Below are 23,341 nucleotides of genomic sequence, written 5' to 3'. Positions count from 1 at the left end.
TAAAATACCTATCTTATAGCCCTATTATAGCTATCAACTAAATACTTGATACATAACAATATTTTTGATGCAATGGTATTATGGCTATCAACTATCAACTTTGTTGATGAACTGTGAATTTTATCATTATTGTGGATATCAAAAAAATAGATACAGATCAATTTTCATATCACCCACAAATTTTTGGTTTATGCGTCGTACTTTTTAACTTAGACAAATAATTGTCTTCATAGAATAAAAAAACAGTGACTTGTATGAATTTTATTTTTAAAATTACTTTTTATTGATGATGTTTAATTTGATGAAGGTATATTTTCAAACAAAAAACATATATTAGAATTTTCAAAGGCAAACAAAAATTAAGGAATTATGACTTCGACGGAATTGGTTTTTGAAGAGAGTTAGGATGAAGTTAACGCAAGTCAGCAACTCAAAATACTCAGAGCATAGCGTGATTATTCCAACCCAATGGATTTGGACGAACACATGTAATAAGATACTTTTCTTTAATTCTTGCATTGGTTGATGAAACTTCATTGCAGATTTATTCAAAACAAAGTTAAGAATTGAGCGTTGGATACGTTGCGTACTATTCTGCTCTTAAATACATAAATACCACATAAAGAAACAAAGTAATTTTTTATAAGAGCAACTACTTTTTCGCATAATACCAACCTATCAAATAATTGATAGAAATTATCGACTATCAAATTGAAACTCATAATAAGGCTGGTAAACTTATTCGATCAAGTGCTTTTCTCCCAAATTAAACAAAAAAAGATAAGAGTACATTATTTTTATGAAATATATTTTTTCATATGTTAACATACAATTTATTCGGATATGATTCCCTTATTTTGCGCGATTCTTTTGGTTTCCACATTTAAAAGCTATGGATTGATTATTGGGTTGTCTTTAGTTCACTGATCTTTTAACAAATTAGAATATAAATAAAAGTCAAATAAAATAAATATATCGCTCTACTAAGATTTAATAATAAGTGTTGCACACTGTAGGTAGATTATATTCTCAGGAAATAAGAAGTTGAATGTTTCGAATAGCCTCGTTGATTTATCCTAAATTCAGTCATTTCAGATAAACTAGCAATACATATATATATGTATATATAGGAATATATAATTATAAGCAAATATATGCAATGTTTTGATAATTTGTTTATTTTTTGTTTCTTTTTTTCTTTTTTTTTTTTTTAATTCAATTTTTTTTTCGTATATTGTTTTATAATTATTTTGTTGTGTATTTTTACTTAATTATTATTTGTAAATTATTTTGTTTCAGTTGACGAGCAGTAATCAGGCATGTTGATGAAGATGGCGCCAAAAATTGCTGTTATTTTATTCATCACTTAAAGTGTATGTGTTGTCTTGAGTTTTTACTCGACTAATGCTCCTAAAACAACAACAAAAAAATGTTAGTTCATACAGTTTTAAATATTTATATACAATTTTTTTACCGGCGATTCTATAAAGACGAGCCTGAGGAGAAAATCCTTTGCCTTGTGGTCCTTTGGGAGCTCGAGTTACAATGAGACGTGGCAAGGAATCATCAGTGGTGCTATTAAGCTTCAAGCGGGATATAAGTCTATCTGGCCTGTCATTTATTTTGACAACATTGCATGCTGATGATTTGCCATTTCTCTGTGGATTTGTATGATTAGTTAATTATAATTATTATTTTCTTTTTAGAAAAATTCATATATGTACCTGATTTGTTACAACTGAAAACTCAACACTGTCACCAGGATGTAAAGCTGCTGTGCTTCCTTGAACTTCTGACATGTGAAAAAAGAGTTTTTTGCCTTCTTCAATTTCATAGTTCAAAAATCCAAACTGACCCTTAATCGAGTCGACAGTAGCACGTTTCTTTTGACGAACGGCAGTTATTTCGGCGGCGCGGCCTGTCTCATCAATTTTAAAAGTAACCAAATCGTTCTTTTGCAGCAGATCACGGCGATTCGTTAAACTAGTTATGCCGAACTCATGCTGTGACACAGTAACCCCTTTGTCATTGAGGATCTCAACAAGTCCCGCATACTCTTGTTGATCAGGATTAATGCAACGTAATGGACGAGCCACAACACCATTGTAGATGGGCTCCAAAACTGATGGTTGTTTGATTGAGCCCTTAGGCAAGGTGCGCACATTCTCCGCTGGCAAACAATTGCCCGATGCTGAAGTGTTGCCATTTGGCGAAAGCGTGTATTCGACTTCTTGGCCCAATTCTAGCCAATTCGGGTTACCAACATAGTTGCTGAAATGGAAAAATACCTCTTCGTCGTGAGATAGAGTCTCAATGAATCCAAAATTCTCTTTTATAACGGCAATAAACCCTCGATAAGTATGGCCCGGTTCGGCAAGGTTATTATTCTCAGTTTTAAAATCTTCAATTTTAGGAGCACTGAATCCATTTTGGTTGCCTCCATTTGCAACTGCTTCGTCAGATTGATTGTTTTGATTCGTTGCATTGTGTTGTAGTTGAGTTATATTAACAGCAATGAATTCTTTGTTTCGTTTTACCTTTTTTTTGTTGTTGTTGAAAGTGAAAAACAAAAAATTATATTAATAGAAACACGTTAAACAATAAGATATAAATTTTGAGTATCAATTTCATAGGAATTTTAATTACCAAACATATATCAAAGCGAACTCTATCGCCAATTCTTGGTGGTTTTTCGCAGTCTTTAAGAAAATACATAATAGTCTTTTTGCTGTCACCGTGGTCGTATGTTATCACACCACCTTCTACTCGATCTTGTGACTTAACTGGGCTTTTAGGTGCTTCACGAGTAACATAACCTGTTAAAAAAAAATGTTCGATGATTAAATCTTTCTTTACATTTCTTCATACAAAAAATTGTTTACCTTCAATATTGCTTGCCATTAAGGTTTCAAATTGAACCGTATTTGGTGGAAGATATTTGATTCGAATTGCATTTAAACGCGAATTGTTATAAGTAATACCGGGTTCTTGAACACAAGTAAATTCCACTTCATCTCCCAGAGCGATCTCACGGCTCTAAAATACACAAGCACAGGGAAATCAAACGATTTTCTTTGTTTTTTTTTTTAAATAAATTAAAACTTACAGTATCCAAAACTTCTGTAAAGTGGAAGAATAAACGAACATTGCGTTCAACGCAACGCAAAAAGCCAAACCCATCTTTCAATGATGATACAATTCCTTGCTCACGTTTTTCGCCAGAAACTTTAAATGTCTCATCGAGTAGGGATATAGATGTTGCCCTTTGCAACTGATCCCGCCTATCAGTTGCCAACAAAAACTGGACCCAATCGCCGTGACGCAAAGTAAAATCTCCTTTCTAAGAGTTTTAATTAAAATTTGTGTAAAAAATATATTATTTTTGATATAATTTATGCTAACTAAAAAAGTAAAACACGTGATCATGAAACCCTACTTACTTGGTCCTTGTCTCCGAAAGGTACCTCATCTTCAGAATAATCAGCTGCACGGAAACGAATACGACCAGGAAGTGGATCGCTAGTTTGACGAGCTGGGTTATTACGGTCCAATGGTTTCAAAACTTGTCCCTTGTAAATTGATGAATCAACATCTTCGAAAATAACAGACCCAGGAGGCAAACGAGTTATATTGCATGCGAATTCTCGCCCCTGAGAATTTTTTTTTATGTAAGAAGTTCAGAAGTTCATATAATATATTAAATTATGTATTTTACGTTTCTTGTTTGAATAGTAAATTCAACATCATCTCCAGGGCGTAATTCAACATTGCCTTCAGCTTCAGAAAAGTGAAAGAATATCTCCTTCACAACATCAGCCCTTTCGATGAATCCAAACGATTCCTTCATCGAGCAAACAACACCACGATACTTAACTGGCTGCGCGGGGTTCTCCAGACGAATATGGCAAGCACCTAAATTTCCTCTGCAATAAAATGTTTTAAATAGTATCCTCTTGCGAAATTTAGTTCATTTATCTTATTTTACCTTTGGTTAGTAGCAATCTGAAAACTGACTTTATCGCCAGCTCTAAGATTGACATTGCCCTCAACATCGTCTTTGGTATAGGGTAGAAAGAAACATTCACCACGGTTCTCATAGCTTATCCGACCTGTAGTCTCGTTCGATGCCAAAAGGTTATTCACGCAGTCGGTACGCAGCTCAGTTGTTACAGTTCCAGTAACGCGCTCCTCCGAAAGGACCTTCAGAATGCAAGAGTTAATAATAGTTCGGCCATGAAATCATTTGTTTTAAGTACTCACAACTTCGGGAGCGATCTTTGAAACTTGGCTAGCTATAGGCTTCCCAGTACGGCGATCGTAAGTCATTTCAAACTCAACGGGATCACCGATTTTCAAATGATCGATGTTACCGCTAAATTGCGAAAAATGAAAGAATAGCCGTGCCTGACGTTCACAGCACTGAATGAATCCATACGAGTGCTAAATATAAATAAATTTTATTTTATTTATTTTACATTTATTTTTTTTTTCATTTTTAGTACCAAAAGTTTCTCAATGATACCCGTCTCGCGAGTCGTTTGACTAGAATCATTGTTGCCCGTGGTGCTTGCCCCACCAAAGGATGACGAAGATGAATTACCAGTTGTATTGATACCATTCGAAAGAACGCTATTCGACGAGAATACCCCAATCGTATTTTGCTCTTCGTTTGCGTCGAAAATCCCAATTGTACTTTGGGTTTGCGGTGGTGGTCCCAAAGTTGAGTCAAGAGTAAAAGTTCCAATTGGTGGGAAACTTGTTGGCATATTAAGATTTCTCATGGTGCTCATAAAAAAAGCATCATCGTTTGGACCATTATCGTAATTCTCGTAAATTTCTATAGATTCAATTATGAAATATAAAATGTAATGTAACTGGAAAATTTATTTTAACACAAGACAAACGAAGTTTTTAAAACAATTTTTATTTTTAACAAAAAACATATGTCATACTGTAAATACAAATTCAGACTGGCAGTAAAGTCTGTTTTCTATTTGAAGTAATTTTTTTTTCCTGTAGCTAGTGTTTGATACAAGTCCAAAATAATTGGGGTTTGCATTAGCAGAAAATTGAAATTTTGATTGCAGTTTTCAAATTGGTATACGTGTTTTTCAGGAACTTGAAGTGCATAGTTAAATGGAATCAAAGAAGAAAGACTGAAATTTAAGTCGCATCTTCGTATCCATACAAACTGAAGTCCCTAAAATATTGTTATTTCAACTACGGCGTTCAGGAAAATAAAGCAATACAAAATTGGCTTTAGTTGGAGACTATACAAATTATTTAGTTCTTGCAAACTATTATTTTTTTAAGAAAAGGTTACTGAACCTTCTATCACCTGTAACAGCCTCAACCTAAAAACATAATGAATTTTGATTGCAAAGCCTTTCTAAGAATTTCATATAATTAATTTTAGGATAAAAAACTTGCAATATATATTTACTTAGAAACAAATCCAAAATTGCGGAATCTACAAATTATTCAATGATAGGTTCTATATGAGTCTGGTTAACAACATCTATTTTCCTTGCAAAAACATTCCTTGTTCAACTTGGGCCTTAGCACAGGCCCCGGAGAAGACATTTAGTTTAAAATATGTTTAGTAATGTTAAAAGTAGAGGACAATCAAAAGAATATTTCTATATGCTATAAATAAAAAGGTCTTATTTTGAATATTGCTGCATTTGGAAGCTATCGCTTTTAAGATTTTTCTTTAAAAATGAGGCAACATTTTTAGTCAGTGGATACATTTTAGTTATGGAATTGAGTTAGCGACTGGAACAATTCAAACAGCGTGCGCCTGCCGCTCAAGACCGCCTTACTCGCTAGCTAGCTGGTAGTGTTGATGAAAAGCCAAGTTAGTTGATTCTTCGTCGATGTGGGAATCAGAATTGCAACTTATTTTCATTAATATTAAGGCCTTAAGAATTGAAGGCGATCGATTGCCAACATCGACTTATCTATGCTGATTGTGTCCTTTCATCAAAAAACCATCTTCAGTGATTTGTTCCATTTCAACACAGAGGCATCGTCAGTAAGCAGTAATGTCGCAAATGGGGCTCACAATATCAAAGAATGATTGTTGAAAAACCTCTCTATCTCCAAAATATGCTTGGATCAGAGCTGTAAAAGAATGCAATCATTTGGTATTTCATCGCGAAAAGTCCCATTCATTTAACTGAATTTTGGGAATGCATTAACATTGCTTAATGCAATACTTTAACTTCGAAAACAAACTCCCAGTTAATTTTGAAGTCTTTTGTAAAAAAATCATTTAGAGCAGTTAAAAGACTTAAAGTCAAAAGAATGCATTACTTTTTACTGCTTGCATTCTTGTAAGTCTTTTACATTCTTTGCATTCATTAAGTCTTTTGATTGCATTCAATGTAGTGCAGTCATTTGAATGCTTTGAAGTCTTTTTACTGCTTGAAGTCTTTCTACTGCTTGAAGTCTAAAGACTACTTTTTATGAATGTATTGTGCAGAAGGTGTGATCATAGGCTAAAACATATAAGGTGGCTTCTAAAAAAAGACGTTTGTGTAGGTGTTCTTAGTTCGGGCAGGAGAAACACTTTTTCAAAAAAAAAAACTAAATCAAATATAAACTAAATTATTATTAAAAACAACGTGCAACGTTAGCCTTCCTTTGTTGTATATTTTTTTTAAATTCTGATAGACTGTATTTGTGAGGCTAACTACGAGTACAATATGAATTTAATAATCAAAAGAGCAAAGGAAATGCTAGTCGTAAGAAACCTGATGATAAACTATATAGATAGACTTAAAGCACTCAAAAGACTTCAAGCAATAAAAAGATTTCAAGCAGTAAAAAGACTTCAAAGCATTCAAATGACTGCACTACATTGAATAAAATCAAAAGACTTAATGAATGCAAAGAATGTAAAAGACTTTTAAAAGACTTACAAGAATGCGAGCAGTAAAAAGTAATGCATTCTTTTGACTTTAAGTCTTTTAACTGCTCTAAATGATTTTTTTACAAAAGACTTCAAAATTTACTGTGATTTTTTTTTCGAAGTTAAGTACTGACATGAAGTCAAATTATTCAAAATGTAAGTCTTTTCAATCATTTAACTGCAATACAAAAATGATTGCATTTTTTACAGCTCTGGCTTGGATTGTTTCGGAGAATGGTATGAGCCACCAAACTAATATGTATAATGTCTCTTACAGCCGTAATTGTGAGATATTGGACGGCGTTAATGTTGGACAAGACAAAGCTACAAGCAAAGAAACTATCGCAACTTTGCAGACAAGTTCAGCACTTGTCCACCTAGATCTTTTAGTTTAGATTTTTTTTTGGAGCCATAAAATGGGGAAATAAGCTAATGTCATTGAAAAGGATATGGTGCCGTAGCAGTTTCGGAAATTTGCCTTATGTAGTTTGGCGTTGGGCAGGTTCAGACGACATAAAGGACTTGAAAGTTAGGCAAGTTTCCAGTATCTGATTGGCCAGCAAACAAATTACCTTCCAATTAAGGCAACTATAATGGAAAGTTGACTGAAAAGTTAGTCAAGAAAAATGTCCCTAACCATCAAGTCAAGTCTACTTTTATTAAAATGACAGTTGATAATGTTTTTTCATTCAACTGAAAGCTGAACTTTATTACTCTATGATTTATTTATTTATTTAATGGTTTCTTTAAAAGGGTTTCTTGTCAATTTGGAAAAGAAATAACTAAAATTTCTTTACAATACAAAATACAAATCGTGGTGGACTTGTAGCTTGTCTGAGGAATGTTTTTAAGACAGTAATTTTGTTGGTACTTTTTGTGATATGAACTTAAAGTAGAGATTTGCGAAGTAAACTTCTGAATTTGAAATTCATGCCGCTTGAAAAACTAACCAGTTGCCTTGGTCATAATTAACGTTCAAAGAATAAAGTTGACTGCAAATGAAGTACCCGTGGCATGACAACAGAGTTTTAAGTCACTAGGCCCTGGTTCACAACAGACTGTTGCGCCACCCCATTTTTTTATTTTGCAAATGAAGTCCCTTATGTTCGGCTGCACCTGCCCATTGTTAATAGAATACCTCCTTATATACTTATAAAAGTAAACTATGGGTTATCTTAATCAATGGTAAATAAAACTTTTGTAAAAGAAATAACATTTGTTAGATAATAAAATTTAAAAACTTTTATATTAATAAAACAAAAACGACTATGTACATACCTTCTAGGGCTCTATAGTTCTTAGCTTGGGTGTTCATATTAGAAAGAACCCTTTTAACGCTGGCTGATTTGATTTGCGAACAACTGGATTTTTAAAGATGAATAATACTCTGTATACCTGCTGCCTCCGCCTCTCTCTCTCTCTTGATTTGTATTTTTATTATATTTGTATTATTACTTAATTGCTTTTAAACACGAAATTCGTTAGTTAATCGCTTCTTATATTATTTTATTTTATTTCGTTAAAAACTACTTTTATTTTATTTTGTATTTTTAATTTTTTAATTTAAATTTAAATTTAAACTTCTTCAAGCAAGGCCATAGAAAATGAAAACAATTATATTATGTATGTAGAACAAATTTAAGGAGGTCGAAAGGTACGTAAGAACTTGTTTTACTTAATTTGAGATTAATTTTATATTTAATAAATTCATATATATATATATTAATCGTTTGTAGTTACAGTTGGTTTTGCTTATTTTTTTGATTTTTTGACTTTTTAGAATGTAGTAATTTTTGTGTTTATAACTATATACCTATTGTTCATGTTGTTGCAATGTTGATGTCACAATGAGAAATTTTCGTTATATCTTATCAATATAAATTATTTTTATTTTTATATTTATTTTCTTGATGAGAACCACTATTATTAAATATATATGTATTTCTATTATTTGTTTTAAAGATTGCAAAGTCTTTTAATTTACCTAAGAGTTATGTTTTTTTATATATAATATATATGTATCGAAGTCCTTTAAGATATCACGTATTTGTTTCAATGTTCTTTTTTTTAATTTTATTTTATTTTAATTTTTACTTCATGTTTCTTTTTTTTCTTAGTTTTAATTAATAATAAATTTATAATAATTATCACAGTGATGTTAATTTTTATGTTGCATAAACTTTGTTTTTGTCTACTTTTTAATTCTCTTCACTTCATTCACGCAATTCACACGCTTATAGATATATATATATATCATATATATATGTATATATATATGAATATATAGCTAATAATATTTATGTTTTCTGATTTTGTTTTTGTTTTATTTTTGTTTAATTAATACGTAAAAATGCCTTAAATTATTCCGTTTTTTATTGTTTCCGTTTTATAGTATATTTTGTATTTTGTTTTTTAGTTTTTGTTTTTGTTTTTCACTTAATTTTATATATTTAACAGTCCGCACATTTGTTGTTAGTTTGTTTGCTTTTTTCCTATTTTTTTTGTTTGTTTTGTTTTATTATTTGTATAAACCTTATGATAACTTTTTTATTTTATTTTAATCTTTGTACTTTTATTCTTTTCTTTTCAGTGTGAATTTGAATAAATATATTTTTAAGACCTAATATTTCAGGATAACAGTGGGTGTGTGTGTTTTGTTCTGTGTCCTTAGACGTTTTGTTTTTAGAATCACCGTTTATGTTTTTTTTGTTTTGTTTTGTTTTAGAGAAAACCAAATTTTACAAATTTATTATTTTCCGTCGTTGGCATCTAATGTTTATTGTTTTCTTATTTTACAATTATTATTGTTTATTTATATATATTTTTAATTTTTTTTAAAGCAAAAAACTTTTAAACTAAACACTTTTTTTTTATTAACAATGATCCGTTGTTGCTTTGTAATATATTTCTAATATATATTTGAGGTTGAATAAAATTACTATATATTTATTTTTTGTTTTTAGTTTTTCGAAAGATGTGTGCTGTTGGATTGTGACTTGTAACTAGTATTTTTGTTTCTTTTGCTTTTTTGTTTTAAAGATTGGATAGTTTTGGACTACGAATTTTAAAGGTTTTGGTCAAAGATGTTTTGAAATTGTGTTGTTTTTGTTGCTGACCAGCAAAGAGGGCTTTTATAGTTTTCGACACTTTTATCACTGTGAAATTTTGTTTGTTTTTCTTTTTTTTTTTAAGTTTTTGAGTATTGAGATTATGAGGGGTTAAGTATTTTTGTTTTATATTTTTTTGTATTAATATTTAAATTATTCTGTAGCACTGAGCTCCAGAAAAATGGAGAACTACGCGTAAATGATAATTTTTTTTCTAATGACACTTTTGTTGTTGCGCTTAAAAAAAAGTAAACTAAATTTTTGAAAAATAAAAATTAACACTAAACTTTTAAAGTTTGAATAAGGTGTTTTTTGTTTGCTTTGCTTTAAGTTTGTTTGTTTTTTTTTGGCTTCAGTTGCAGTTGCTACTTAATTTTGAGAAATTATGAGTTTGGTTGGCTTGATTTTTATTTTTGAGTTCTTCGAGTTAATTTCCATAGAATGGAAATCTAACAACGCTTTTTGAGGAAGTTAGCTTAACTCTAGGTTCTGTAGATTTGTTCTTTATTTTTGTTTATTTGATGATTTTGTTAAGTTTTGATGATGAAAATAGTGTGATGTCAAAACGGAGATTTAGTTACAAAAGCTGAAAAGAAATAAAAGCATTTTGTAATTAAATTTTAATTGAATTAAGCAAATTGTATGATTTTTTTTATTCAAATTGTACTAAAATAAAGATTTAAGGTTTTTCCGATGCAGGTACCAAAAATATCCCTCCCATAGTAACAAGAAAAGTTTAAGGTTAATACAATTTTTTTATAATAAGCGCACACTTAAGGGGATATTACTACCCTTATTATGCAAAAACACATTGTGAGCACTAGGAAGAGAGGAGGTGTCGGTGCACATTGGTTTTGAATTCCTGAATATTGCTATGGGTGGGAAAAGAGAGTGTGGTAAGGAATTCCACATTCGCGTAGTACGGCTAAAGAAGGAATTTCTATACTTGACAGTACGACCCATCCAATACTACTTGTATTGAACGATCCGAAAGGTAATTACTAATCCAATGAAGCAGGGATTCGTGAAAACTGAAAGCACGAATTTTCGATAAGATGCCAAACCATATCAAATGCTTTTGAAATATTTTAATAACAAAACACTAGATAATAAAAATATAGCAAAACCATTATATAGGTATATACCTCTATTTATTTAAATACTTTTAAAGTGAAAAAAGAATTTCAAAATTAATTTTTTTGTAAGCATATTTTGTAAACATGATCGTTTGTATTAATTTTAAATAAAATTAAATTATTCAAGAATAATTTATTGAAATTAGAGTTGAAAAAGTCATTAAATCCGAGTTTTTAATAACGTATTATTAATATTATTCTCATAATATATTTTTACCTACCATTTTTAAGGTTTTAAAATTGTAAATCTGTTTTAATTTCTTGTCGACTTCAGGCTATGCATTTATAAACAAAGTTTTCTAAATCAATACTATTTTAATCAAGTAAGAATTTTTTTTGTTGAGATTCGAAATTGAAACTTCTACATTTCTTTAAATATATGTAGTTCAAAAACTATGTGATAATCTTGTTTAGACGAATGAATTTATAAAAAAAAATACTCGTATACCATTTTGAGTTTTTCTTATTAAAACTGTTTAAGCATTAATGCTTAACGTTTCTTTAAAGTTTATGCGGGACAGGTGAAGACAAACTATTAATGAGGATTTCTTAAAAAGATTACTAGAGATATTTAAAAGGAATGTTAAACATAGACATTATTAATTTTGAAAATCATAACGAATTAGAAAAATTGCGAATCAGTAGTATTTGTCTAATCAAAAATATATTTGATACCGATAAAAACTATCAGCAATTCAATTATTGCTGAAAATGCTTAGTACATACACTCCTCGCCACATGAATAGGACACCAATTAGGTTTTTTTCTACCGTCCATAGTTCTCAAACCAAACATGCTAGAGACCTATTTTTATAACCTTAAGTTTAGTTAATTGTTTTTATTTCGCCTGAAAAAAGATTTAATAAGTATTAAAGAAAAATTATTGATCAAAAACAGGCAAACTGCGAGGTCCAACTTTCGCAACACTTGAATAGGACACTTTAATAAAATAACCATTTTAGCGTATTACTATTCTTTTTATTACGAACGTTACTTTAATTGGAGGTAACTGGAGTATTTTATTTAAAAAACAAAAATGTATTAATATTGTGTTGATCCACTTTTATGCTCCAAAACTTCACACATCCTGTTTGGAAGGGATGCATACAAACTCTCCAAATAATTTAGCGAAATCGAGCTCCAAGCCAATTCGATGGGTTGGGTTAGTTCGGATATAGTTGAATACTGTTTTCCTGATCCGTATACTTGACGTGTCAGCCAACCCCAAACATTTTCTATGATATTCAAGTCCGGTGAATAGGGCGGCCAGCTTAATATTGTGGCAAGATAATGAGTTTCTTTGCGGAGGTCACGGAAATAGTAGCTGTATCAATCGGAACCTTCCAAATTAATTTTTGTTCGCCGGAGAAGACCACTCGATGCCATTTAGTAGTCTAGGTAACATGTGCGCGGCAAAGGGGTGGCTTCTTCTTGATTTTAAGTCTTTTTATGTGTTTAGCTTTCGAAATAACACGACGCATGATTGTTAGACTTGCTTTAACAAAACATTTTTTCCTGATTTTTGCCAGAGTCGTGAGAATTTGACGCTTTTCTTAATATAAGTCGCCTTTCCGCATTAGTAAGCACACTGTGTGTGCGACCTTTCATGTTTTTCCCATATTTAAGCTCATTACCTAAAAATTTGGATATCACGTGTCGTGTTCTCTCGGATTTTTAACTATTTTGGCAGTAGATAAGCCAGCGTCCTTACATGCTTTAATTTGTCCTTTTCCTATTGGTCAACACTTTTCCTCGACCCATTTTAAGTTTTTTTTTTAAATTAAATAATCGAAACTTAAAAAATAGTTCGATCAACGAAAAATACAATTCCAATATAATGGCTTTTTTCCAGAACTTCCAAATTGTCATAGAGAAAGAAGAAAAGAATTGCAAAAGATACCATTATTTTATCATTCCCCTTTTGAGTTACAAGAAAAGTAAAAATAGTGTACATGGCGTCCTATTCAAGTGGCAATGAGTGTATGTACATCTAAGTTTTGTGTAGCTAAATCTAAAAAATAAGTTTTGACAGATTGATTTTGAAGTCGGATCTAATTCATGACTATCAAAAGCCTTATGAAGAGTATTATTTACATTTCAATGAAACTAAATCAACCTATTAAGTCCTTTTTGCAAGTTTTTGAGAAACAAAAACAAAGTATCTAAATCATTATTTAATACTAATTGAAGATATAGACTATTTTTTGATTGATTATTCAGAATATTAAATAGATAAATAATTCATTGTATTTAATAACATTTATATCGAAATAATGTATATTGTGTTCATATGTTGAGGACACTTACGAGGTACTGCATTCAAATTATAACAATATATTGATTGAGAAATCAAAATCTCATAACTAGATGACTGGCGAGGTATTCCTTAAATATGTATGGGAATAACATTATTGTTTAGTTGAAAATACCAAAAGATGGCTCTGAGTTCTGTTTTTTTATTTATTTAACCATCGAAATTTCAGCTTTGAAAAACCTTAAAATGATTTAACATATTGACCGAGTGTACTTGAGTAAATAATAATACAAAACTTCTAATGAATTCTCATTTACAGGGAATTCAAATGAAATTGCATTCTTTTAATTTTACTATAAAAATATATTTAGTCCCCACAGCAAATGAATTTTAGACCCCTGTTATTAGGTATCATAGCAAAAATATTGTATTTTGAAAATCCAGACCCTTATAAGCATAACATATAGATACAAATCTTCAATACACTAAATTGCATATGTTCATTTCAAATGCACATATTTGTATAGCCTTATAGCAGGTGTTGCTAGTATCTAACTACTTTCAATTGTATACCAATAAAAAACTTGTATACCTAAGAATAATTTAATTCCAATAATATGTTCAAAGACTAAGATCAAAGTAAAAGAAGAGAAAAATAATTATAATTTAAGACGCAGTTAGATTCACTATTGACAAATAAAAACACTAAGGAATAGTTTGACATACAATAACATCACTTCCAGCTCTCGCAGACAATTTTAAAACTGCATAATGTATGTTCATTCAAGTTATTAAGAAGCGGTTATTACTCCAGCCAAAACAGGTGCGGCATAACAGCAGGAATGATTTCTTTGCGCCTTAATTTAAATTATAAGAAATACACAAAAAAAGCCAAGTTTATGGTAGGTACATAGTTACGGAACAAATTAAACTCTTTTTAGCAACCAACTTTTTGTATATTAGTGGTTCTTTAACACAGCAGAATCTTAAACAAAAATTTAATTTTTGTTTTAGAACATTTATCAAAAACCACAATAATATTTGTTTACTAATTAGGTATATATTATTGTTATTATTATTTCTATAATAACGTAGACCCCTCAACTGTCAAACTAATTAATCGGTCTTTGGATACACACAATATGCGCATATACGCTAATTGGTTGGTGTCATCAACTTTTTTCTTCCCAACTCCAGACTCTTTTGGGCTACAAAGTTGCAATTTTCAACTATAGGTATATCTTTTATCAATTTCAAAACATAAGCCATACCATCCACCATTCCACCTGTGCATCAACAACAACAAAATACAAAAACATAAAATGCCCAATGTAAAAAACTACGAGTGCTGTACATAGAAATTTAACACAAAGCTAAAGCATCCGCCTCTAGCACCCGCAAAGCCAGAGCCAGAGCCAAAGCAAGAGCAAGAGCACACAGAACACCACAAATGTCAATCAGCGACAGCGACGACGACGATGAAGAAGACGACGACGAATACGAATACGGCCAATATATACGTTGCACAGTATCGATTTCTTCCTTATGAGCAGAAAAAAAATGAAAAAATTGTCTTGCTGGTGTTTTCTAATCATAAATTAACCAATCCATGTTCAAGAACCAAACGGGAACGCACTTTAATCATAATTCAATTGAATTCATTGTAATTATTTGCATTTTTAATTTTCATATTTCTATGCAAAAGAATCAAATAGGAAATTGTTCATTGTGAAAATTTTTTGGAAGTAGGGTATAGCATTAGCAGAGCAGTGTATATTTACAGGTACTCTTTCTTTGGTGCAGAGCAAGAGCAGAGTAAGAAAAAGGTCTATCGCTTCGATTCGATTCGCGATGGTTTTTTCGGGTCGGTTTTTCTTGTGGTTTTGCGGAAAACATTTAATTGTGGGAGGTTTATTTGCATTTTGGGTTTATCCAAGTATCGAAAACAGTTATTTTTAATTACAAATTAGGCACAATTTTAGCAAAAATCAAAGTATCAAAAATTTGTTCAACCAATACGTACCACGACACAGCACAACACTGACGACGACATGACGCCATTTTCGCGTTTTCTATATTTTCTCTTTTTCACCATATCGATGACGAAAACTAGAATTCGAACATTAAGGTGGTTGCGCAATGAAATAAGCCGTAGAAAAATAAAACAATTATTTTTGATTTTTGGCTATTTGGCCTATAGACCTATTATTCTGTTATGAATTCTTATACAAAATTATGAGCTACCAAAAAATCTTGTATACATTTTATACATTTAGGTATTCCACTTCTCACATTTTTTATAAAATCTACGAGAATAAAACTGTCAAAAGGCGAACATACAAACATTTGTAAAAAGAAGACAAATGTAAGGATGTTAGTCTCAAATACTCAAACAATTAAAAGTAAATTATTTTTGTAAACGAAAGCACACAACCTTTTTTAATGGATCTGAAATTAATAAGTATAGTTCCGTTGAAAATTTCTTGCAGCTTTTCCAAATGGTAAATTAAATATAAGAATTCTGATGGAAGATTTACATGTAGGTACGTTTTTCCAAAAAGCAGATTCTATTTGGAAAATGAGTTCATAATAAACAAAATATGATTTCTTCTAATCATGATTTGATGTTTATTTTGAGTAACAGTTGATATAGCAGATTGTTGCTGTATTTGGAAACAAATTTTGTTTTCTAAATTTTATATCAGATTTTAATAAAATATCGAACCACTGAATATTAATTATAAAAGATACCTAAAGGTAAGAATCCTTAATGATTCATGGCAGAAAATTCATCGCAGAATGATAGACTTGTGAGAATAGGGGCAATTGCTGCTATTTAAAAATATTTTTCTCATGAAAAACGTTATAATTTTCGAGAGCATTGTATACAAATATAAATTGATTTACAAAAAGTACCAAGATTTTCTAATTAAAAACTGCAAAAATTGTTAACTTCACTAATTTCTTGCTTTTACCCTTTTTTCTATATTTACATAAATATATTCTTTTCTATCTTTTATTTTCAAATTAATTTTACATTTATTTTCCTATTTGAAATTTTCCTTCATTCTTAACTATTCACATGCATTCCACAATTTTACCATAGCTGTTAAGACAGAGCAGCAATATGTTGACACCGCCTAAATGACGCGTCGCGTCGTTCATTCCTTTACTTGATAGCACTATTCGAATTCATATACAATGGTGGACCTTGGTAAAAACGAACTGTCACAATTTATGCATATAAATTAATCTTACAAATGTGATGCTGAAATTTGTTTCAGGTGACATTTGACAACAAAAGTCATTTTGCAATTTTATGACAAATTTTACCTGAAAAATTAAAACCAACAAAAATACAATTCTTAAATTTAATCAAGTTATTCTTAAAGATTTTGAGGCTCAACTTTCCATTACCGCAGCACGAATTTCGACTCGCGGTTTTTTTTATTCGATAGATATGTGCAAATAAATAATAACTATAGCAATTTTAGAGCGAGGAAACATTTATTTCTATTTTTAATTAATTTTTAAAGTTCACTTTTTTCCATACAAAACACTCAAAAATGGTTGATTTTGACATTTCTTCCCTGTTTTTTGTTCAGTGTTGCCATACTTGTTTTTTTTTTCTTGGTAATTTCTTTTATTTTAGTGCTCAAATGGAAAAGTACTTTGCATATACCCAAACTCGCACCCACCCCAAATCCTATAGTGACCCTAAGCAGGGGGGGCAGCATGCCCCCCCTTACATACCTAGCTGTTAGTACGCCGTGCTATCAATTAAAAAAAACTTGTTTTAGGCTTAAAAAATGCAATACAAAAAAAGTAGGGTTAAGTCCGAAAAAGAAAATATTTTTTTTTATGACTTAAAGTTGTTTCCTCGCCCTAATATTTAAAACATGGTCTATTGAGACTCCTACCTAAATGTAAAAAAAAATTAGAAGGAAATTCGTGCTGCGGTAATGGAAAGTCGCCCCGATTTTCAAGAGTGCAACATACAGAAAATATGTTTGAAACTGCTACTCATCAAATTTCACAAATTGTCTACTATGTAACTGGTGCATAAGTGTCCCAAATAAATGAAAATAGGTGATATTAGCGCCACCTTAATCATATGTCATCCATCTGTCATTCGTTCGCTCTTATCAGATAACTAGCTGAGCTAGTTAAATAAAATAAAGTAAAATTACCATTTCATTTCTTATCAGTTATCTCATTTAATTTATTGAATTCCTTTTAACGATAACATATTTCTTACAAACTAGCCGAGGTGTAAAGTGCAATAGTTCTTTTATTAGGGAGTGTCAAAGAGTTAGAGACATGAAATTTGGAAAACTAATTGGGGCCATCGATGAAGGTACATCTTCCGCTCGGTTTATGATCTTCAAAGCCGGAAAGGATGAAATAGTTTGCTATCATCAGATGAGTGTCCCCCAGATCTACCCTCAAGAAGGATGGGTAGAACAGGATCCAATGCTAGTGCTTTCTATTGTGAGTACGTGCATTGACGAAGCACTAAAAAAACTCGTAGAACTGGGAGGACAAGTTGAAGTAAGAAATTGCGTTGTTGTTTTTGTAAGTCAAGATTGATTTTCTTCATTGAGCTGTTGTAGGATATAGTGGCTGTGGGGTTGACCAATCAAAGGGAGTCGACAGTTGTGTGGGACAAAAATACTGGCAAACCTTTGCACAATGCCATCATCTGGTTGGATATGCGAACCTCTTCCACTGTTGACCATTTGATGGAGAGCATCCCGAATAAGTCGTATAATAAAAACTATTTGAAACCCCTCTGTGGCCTGCCGCTTTCTCCGTACTTTTCTGGGCTTAAACTGCGTTGGCTAAAAGACAACGTACCACACGTAACCAAGGCCATGAAAGACGGCACTTGCCTTTTTGGGACGGTGGATTCCTGGTTGATTTGGAATCTCACTGGTGGTCTTCATATAACCGACGTCACTAATGCCTCCCGAACGATGCTCATGAACATCGAAACCTTGCAATGGGATCCACATCTGCTTAAGTTTTTCGACTTGCCACGCAGCATTTTACCCGAAATCCGTTCAAGCGCTGAAGTTTATGGTGACATAACACTGCCATCGCTGAAGGGAATTCCCTTAGCAGCTTGTCTGGGAGATCAGCAAGCTGCTCTAGTGGGACAACAGTGTTTGCACAGAGGACAAGCCAAAGCAACTTTTGGAACTGGATGTTTTTTACTCTACAATACCGGCAACTCCATTGTAAGTTCAGCCCATGGATTGCTTACAACTGTAGGTTATCAATTGGGCAAAACAGCCAATCCAGTTTACGCTCTCGAGGGTAGTGTTGCAATAGCGGGAGCAGCTTTCAATTGGCTGAAAGACAATCTTGGTGTCATTGGAAACCTCAGTGAAGTAGAGGAATTGGCAAGTTCAGTAAAGAACTGCGGTGATGTTTACTTTGTGCCAGCGTTCAGTGGATTGTATGCTCCTTATTGGAATCAAGAAGCTAGAGGGTAAGAGTTTTCTTTTTTCATAATATTTCATCTTTGTACTTCATATTTCTTTCTTTTTTTTCATTTTTAGAGTGATCTGTGGAATTAGCGAAGAAACTACAAGTGAACACATTGTGCGGGCGACTTTGGAAGCTGTGTGCTTTCAAGTCCGCGACATACTCGACGCAATGAACAAAGATTGTGGAATTCCTTTGGCAAACTTGAAAGTTGATGGTGGAATGACTGCCAATAATCTTCTTCTACAGACTCAAGCCGATCTGGTTGGAATCAATGTCATTCGACCAAAAGTTGCTGAAACAACTTCTCTGGTAAATATATTTTTTATTAGTCAGGCCAATCACGAATTCCATCGTAATGGGAAACTTTTACGAAATCCGTTGGTAATACAAAATTGTATGAGGTTTTCTACTACGAACGCAAAGGTTTCCGATTACGATATAATTCGTGATAGGGCTGAGTAATAAGGGGAAAATGGATCTATTTATTATTGAAGACGAATATTTGTTAAGAAGGGCCAACAATCAAGAAAAGTGGAAGTATACTAGGTTTCTTTTCCAACATGTTGTCAGAAGCCATTAAACAATGCAATGCACATGACAATTTGTAAAGCAACACTATACAATCTTTTAATTCTGAAGAAAAAGTTGGATCAAGTTGTTGGTCGTTTTATTTCCATTCCATTTTTAAATAAAATAATCCTCTCAAATTTTCTCCAAACTTAATAAGTCGAGTTAAAAAAAATCTTCCTTTTTAAAATTTCATTCGCATTAACTGTGCTGTGACACATTATTCTATAAAATCTTCAATATTGTTTATCTGTCGCTTTCGATCGGAAAATAAAACAACTTTTTCACACAACTTTCAAACACACCATGTATTTCTTTTCAGGGAGTGGCTCTAGCAGCTTACAAAGCCATTTCTGATGCCGACATTGATGCACCTGTATCCGATGCTGATAAAAACAGAATCTATAAGCCTCTAATTGGTGAAAACGAACGAGATGTTCGTTACTCAAAGTGGAAAATGGCAGTGGAACGTTCATTCGGTTGGGATTCATGTCACGCAGATGTTCGAAATCTCTCATCTTCATTCTAAGAACACCAATCGAGATATTAAAAATACAATCAATCAATAATAATAACACGATAATAGCGATTTTGTTCTGTTGTTTCATATGTGGGTTATGTCTTTATAGGGTCAACGATTTTGTTCATGTTGAAAAATTAAATTATAAAAAAAGAACCAAATAAATAACGAGTAAAATAATAAATATTTAAAAAGAAAAATGAAATTTTTGTTTTGTGTATGAGAGAGAATTAGGTATTTATGAGAATCTTAGTGCTGCTCCTCGGCCAACCCTTGCTGATCTATTTCATTGAGTATCCCTCCAACAGCCTCTTCACCATCGGCTCCAATAAATGGTCTGATCTCTACTGGAGCTATGGCGACATGTTGTATTGGTATTGGATTTCCACCTTCAAGTCAGTTTTGTTTTTTTAAAGTTATTAATAACAATTCATGTATAACAATTTAATGAAACTTACTTGCGTCAAGCTCCAATGGTGGATCAGCATTAGCTTCAGCTAAATTGGTAACTGATTTCGACTTGACACACTGAAAATCTACGTGTCGGCTCTTTGCTTCCTCTTTTTCCCATGACATATGTATAAAAGGGCGCTGAACATAGCTGTAAATTACCTGTGATCATAAAAAAAGAATATTTTAGACTTTGATATCAAACAGAAAACCATAACTAACCTCAGCACGACCACCTGGGCGTTTGCGAACTTTTTCCTTATGCGTGGGATAGCCTTCAATTCCACAACGAATTTTTTTCAATCCACGATCTTTCATTACCTGCTTCGCAACATCCCGATTCTCAATGTATTTGAAAAATCTGTGCATTGCAGTGCTGTGAACGGCTGCAATTGAAAATTCTCTTTCAGTTACAGCGCTATTTTTATTCAACTTTAACAAACTCACTTTGACAATATTCTTCACCCATTTGAGGAGGAAACTCTTCATCCCAATCGACAACATCGTCGTCCAATAGTACAACAACATGACACTCGCGGTCCCCTCTTTGTGCAGATGCAACCATCAATGGCAGCACTAATTCCTCAAGAAACACCTCAAATTGTTGACGCGCACCCTCATTGCTGAGCTCATGCAGAAGACCTCCTGTCGATCAATGCACACAAAAAATGACAATACCAAGTAAATTGATGTAGTGAACTTACTTAAATTTTGGCAGCGTACTGTTGTGGCATCAAAAGGGATCAGTAAATAGTCGCAAGCTTCTTTGAGCTCGGGCACCGACACCGACGGTGGACACTTTATAATTCCATTTTTGTAATATTCCAAAATCGCACGGAACACAGTGTGTGTAATTCCTTCGGCAACCTCATACTCACCCCTTTCATTTGGATGAACAAACTCGAATCCCGAACTGAACATTGTGCCGAGCATTGTATTCCTATGGGCAGTTACTAGAGCTGGATCAACTATAAAGCGCACATTGTCTACGAGAAGTGTGATTCGGTCGCCGGGGGCAGGTTTGGATGGCCCGGCCATTGCAGCTGCGACATTACCTTGCTGGGGGGAAGCTTTGACGTCAATTTTGGAAATAGCACCTCCGGAACTGCACATTATATTGCTAACACCACTTCCACCACCTTTTTGCTGTTGCAAAAGCTGTGGTTGAAGTTTGCTACTTATGCTGCGGTTCATGTAGGATGTGCTCCTATAAGTTTAAATTAAAGAAGCGATAACTTCAATTCAACGAATCAAACATTGCAAAAAGAAAAATTAGGAAAAGAAAAGTTCAAAGCGAAGCAAAAACATTTAATTAAGAAAACCTGAGGGGATTGTCGCATCGGTTAATAGCATTTGACAAAGTTTTGTATTCATGCCGAAACTATCGAAAAAGACTGCTTTTGAAAAATAAGAATGGATACCAGAATTAGGTGGAATTAGAACCAAGGGTCGTAGAGCTCCAGCGCTTAGTTCTAGTGATTTAAAAGTCTTAACCACTTCTGTGTACCAGTAATATCAGGAACATAGTTTTTTTTACGCGAGTTCCTTTTGGAGGATGAAAAAAGCTTTAAGTTGGCACGGACAAGTTGAATCCAGAACCAGACAAAAGAATGTAGTATAAATTACCAACGAACAAAAGAAGTTAACAGAATGGTTTCGAAACCTAAAGGGAAAGAGAAGTTGCTCATTATAATATTCCACATTTAACTATTAATAGTGAACCATGTAATAATTCCTTTTCATTGTGCAAAACGTCATCATTCTTTCTTTGAAAATCTATAAGGTTTATAAGCTGCATAAGCAGTAGATGTTCACTTGTTATCGTCGAGACCTCGCATCACTCATTTCAATTGAATGATCACTCAGGCTAAGTGTCTTGCCAATCAAATTATAAAACAGGGTAAAAATGCCAATTGATCAAAATGAAATTCTTTGAACTCGCTTGGGTAAGTGGTCCGAAAGACCGAAGACTTAGTTTTTGCATTCTTCAACATTTCAAAGACGACCCAAAATGAACTGAGCTTCAACTTAAGTTACAAAAATAAGTACTGACAAACTTCAAGACTAAATAATTACAAACCTATTTCGATTTTTGAGAATCCTTCGTCGTCGTTCTTCGGTCTCATTGAACTCCTCAATGCTGCTACTGCTGCTGTAGGAGGCTTCGTCTTGTTTGCTCTTGGAATTGCTGCTCGAATTTTGGCTTGTCGACATTTTTATGTTGTTTCTGTTGCTGTTACTGCTGCTGCTTCTGATGCTGCTGCAATTGCAAATTCCTTTTTCAGTTTTTCTAGCTACGAGAAAGTACGAAAGGTAGGAACACCAATTTAGATTCACCAGCCTGACCAGTTAATTTTTATTTTTAAGTTTTTCAAGGCAGTTGTTTGCTATATAACTAAAATAACCTAAACTATATTGTTGTTTTTTTTTAAGTTGGCAAAAGCAAACAAAATTTGGGCTATTAAAAATTTTAAGTATAAAAGTTAGTAGAATTTTTTCTTTCACAAAATTTCTTTTGTGCAAAAGTTCTTTGATGTATCGTATGTATTTTTTTGTTCGTTTTTGTCTAGACTGTTCGTTCACAATGATAAATAATAGAACGTGAACGGGTCACGGTGGGGCTAATCCTTGAAAATGCAAGGTTTTAAGGTGGGTACACATATTGGCAATCAATCGAAAATCCTTATAAGCCTTAGCCTGTGGCTACACTAACGAGTTGTTGACAGTGAGATCATAATGGTGGACTTACAAGTGTATTTAAAAAAAAGTAGGTTTTGTCATCACGAGGGTGAGCATAATTGTCTTTATAAATGCATTATTACACTTCATTAGATCTATATTTTGATGCCTCTATCTTAGGAGCCAGTTATAGCTGTCATTCGTTTTTATTCGGTGAAATGA

At 32.5% G+C, this 23,341-nt stretch overlaps 3 protein-coding genes across 3 annotated transcripts; 1 reads left to right on the top strand and 2 right to left on the bottom strand.

The window, feature by feature from the left end:
- Positions 1–1,155: 1,155 nt before the first annotated feature.
- On the bottom strand, positions 1,156–15,530 carry LOC129944397 (cold shock domain-containing protein E1). Its single transcript, XM_056053788.1, has 13 exons — positions 15,434–15,530; positions 8,192–10,606; positions 4,503–4,837; positions 4,261–4,440; positions 3,986–4,200; positions 3,716–3,923; positions 3,441–3,650; positions 3,107–3,340; positions 2,883–3,036; positions 2,647–2,816; positions 1,725–2,537; positions 1,475–1,658; positions 1,156–1,410 (listed from the first exon to the last, which is right to left on the bottom strand). Exons 2-13 carry the CDS (start codon positions 8,226–8,228, stop codon positions 1,394–1,396), a joined length of 2,757 nt encoding a protein of 918 aa, XP_055909763.1. The 5' UTR covers positions 8,229–10,606; positions 15,434–15,530; the 3' UTR covers positions 1,156–1,393.
- Positions 15,531–17,552: 2,022 nt separating this feature from the next.
- On the top strand, positions 17,553–20,195 carry LOC129945638 (glycerol kinase). The gene is made up of 4 exons (XM_056055480.1): positions 17,553–17,961; positions 18,024–18,904; positions 18,975–19,212; positions 19,793–20,195. The coding sequence occupies exons 1-4, from the start codon at positions 17,731–17,733 to the stop codon at positions 19,997–19,999; spliced, it is 1,557 nt and encodes a 518-aa protein (XP_055911455.1). The 5' UTR covers positions 17,553–17,730; the 3' UTR covers positions 20,000–20,195.
- On the bottom strand, positions 20,156–23,005 carry LOC129945639 (BTB/POZ domain-containing protein 10). The gene is made up of 6 exons (XM_056055481.1): positions 22,521–23,005; positions 21,145–21,647; positions 20,888–21,085; positions 20,663–20,826; positions 20,449–20,602; positions 20,156–20,379 (listed from the first exon to the last, which is right to left on the bottom strand). Exons 1-6 carry the CDS (start codon positions 22,652–22,654, stop codon positions 20,240–20,242), a joined length of 1,293 nt encoding a protein of 430 aa, XP_055911456.1. The 5' UTR covers positions 22,655–23,005; the 3' UTR covers positions 20,156–20,239.
- Positions 23,006–23,341: the final 336 nt, after the last annotated feature.

The sequence above is a fragment of the Eupeodes corollae genome, chromosome 2 (assembly GCF_945859685.1).
Source record: "Eupeodes corollae chromosome 2, idEupCoro1.1, whole genome shotgun sequence".
NCBI lineage: Eukaryota > Metazoa > Arthropoda > Insecta > Diptera > Syrphidae > Eupeodes > Eupeodes corollae.
Note: the sequence above shows the minus strand (reverse complement) of the source record. Positions and strands in the feature narration are given on the sequence as shown.

Excerpts from the sequence above, each read along its gene's own strand:
- LOC129944397 (XM_056053788.1), bottom strand. The coding sequence starts at position 8,228 with ATGAACACCCAAGCTAAGAACTATAGAGCCCTAGAAG. Across the intron at positions 3,651-3,715 it reads TTACTATTCAAACAAGAAAC|GGGCGAGAATTCGCATGCAA; the intron begins GTAAAATACATA and ends AAAAATTCTCAG. Across the intron at positions 2,817-2,882 it reads AATGGCAAGCAATATTGAAG|GTTATGTTACTCGTGAAGCA; the intron begins GTAAACAATTTT and ends TTTTTTTAACAG.
- LOC129945638 (XM_056055480.1), top strand. The coding sequence starts at position 17,731 with ATGAAATTTGGAAAACTAATTGGGGCCATCGATGAAGGTACATCTTCC. Across the intron at positions 17,962-18,023 it reads AACTGGGAGGACAAGTTGAA|GATATAGTGGCTGTGGGGTT; the intron begins GTAAGAAATTGC and ends GAGCTGTTGTAG. Across the intron at positions 18,905-18,974 it reads TGGAATCAAGAAGCTAGAGG|AGTGATCTGTGGAATTAGCG; the intron begins GTAAGAGTTTTC and ends TTTCATTTTTAG.
- LOC129945639 (XM_056055481.1), bottom strand. The coding sequence starts at position 22,654 with ATGTCGACAAGCCAAAATTCGAGCAGCAATTCCAAGAGCAAACAAGAC. Across the intron at positions 20,827-20,887 it reads GGGTGAAGAATATTGTCAAA|CCGTTCACAGCACTGCAATG; the intron begins GTGAGTTTGTTA and ends TTTCAATTGCAG. Across the intron at positions 20,380-20,448 it reads ACCATTGGAGCTTGACGCAA|GTGGAAATCCAATACCAATA; the intron begins GTAAGTTTCATT and ends ACTGACTTGAAG.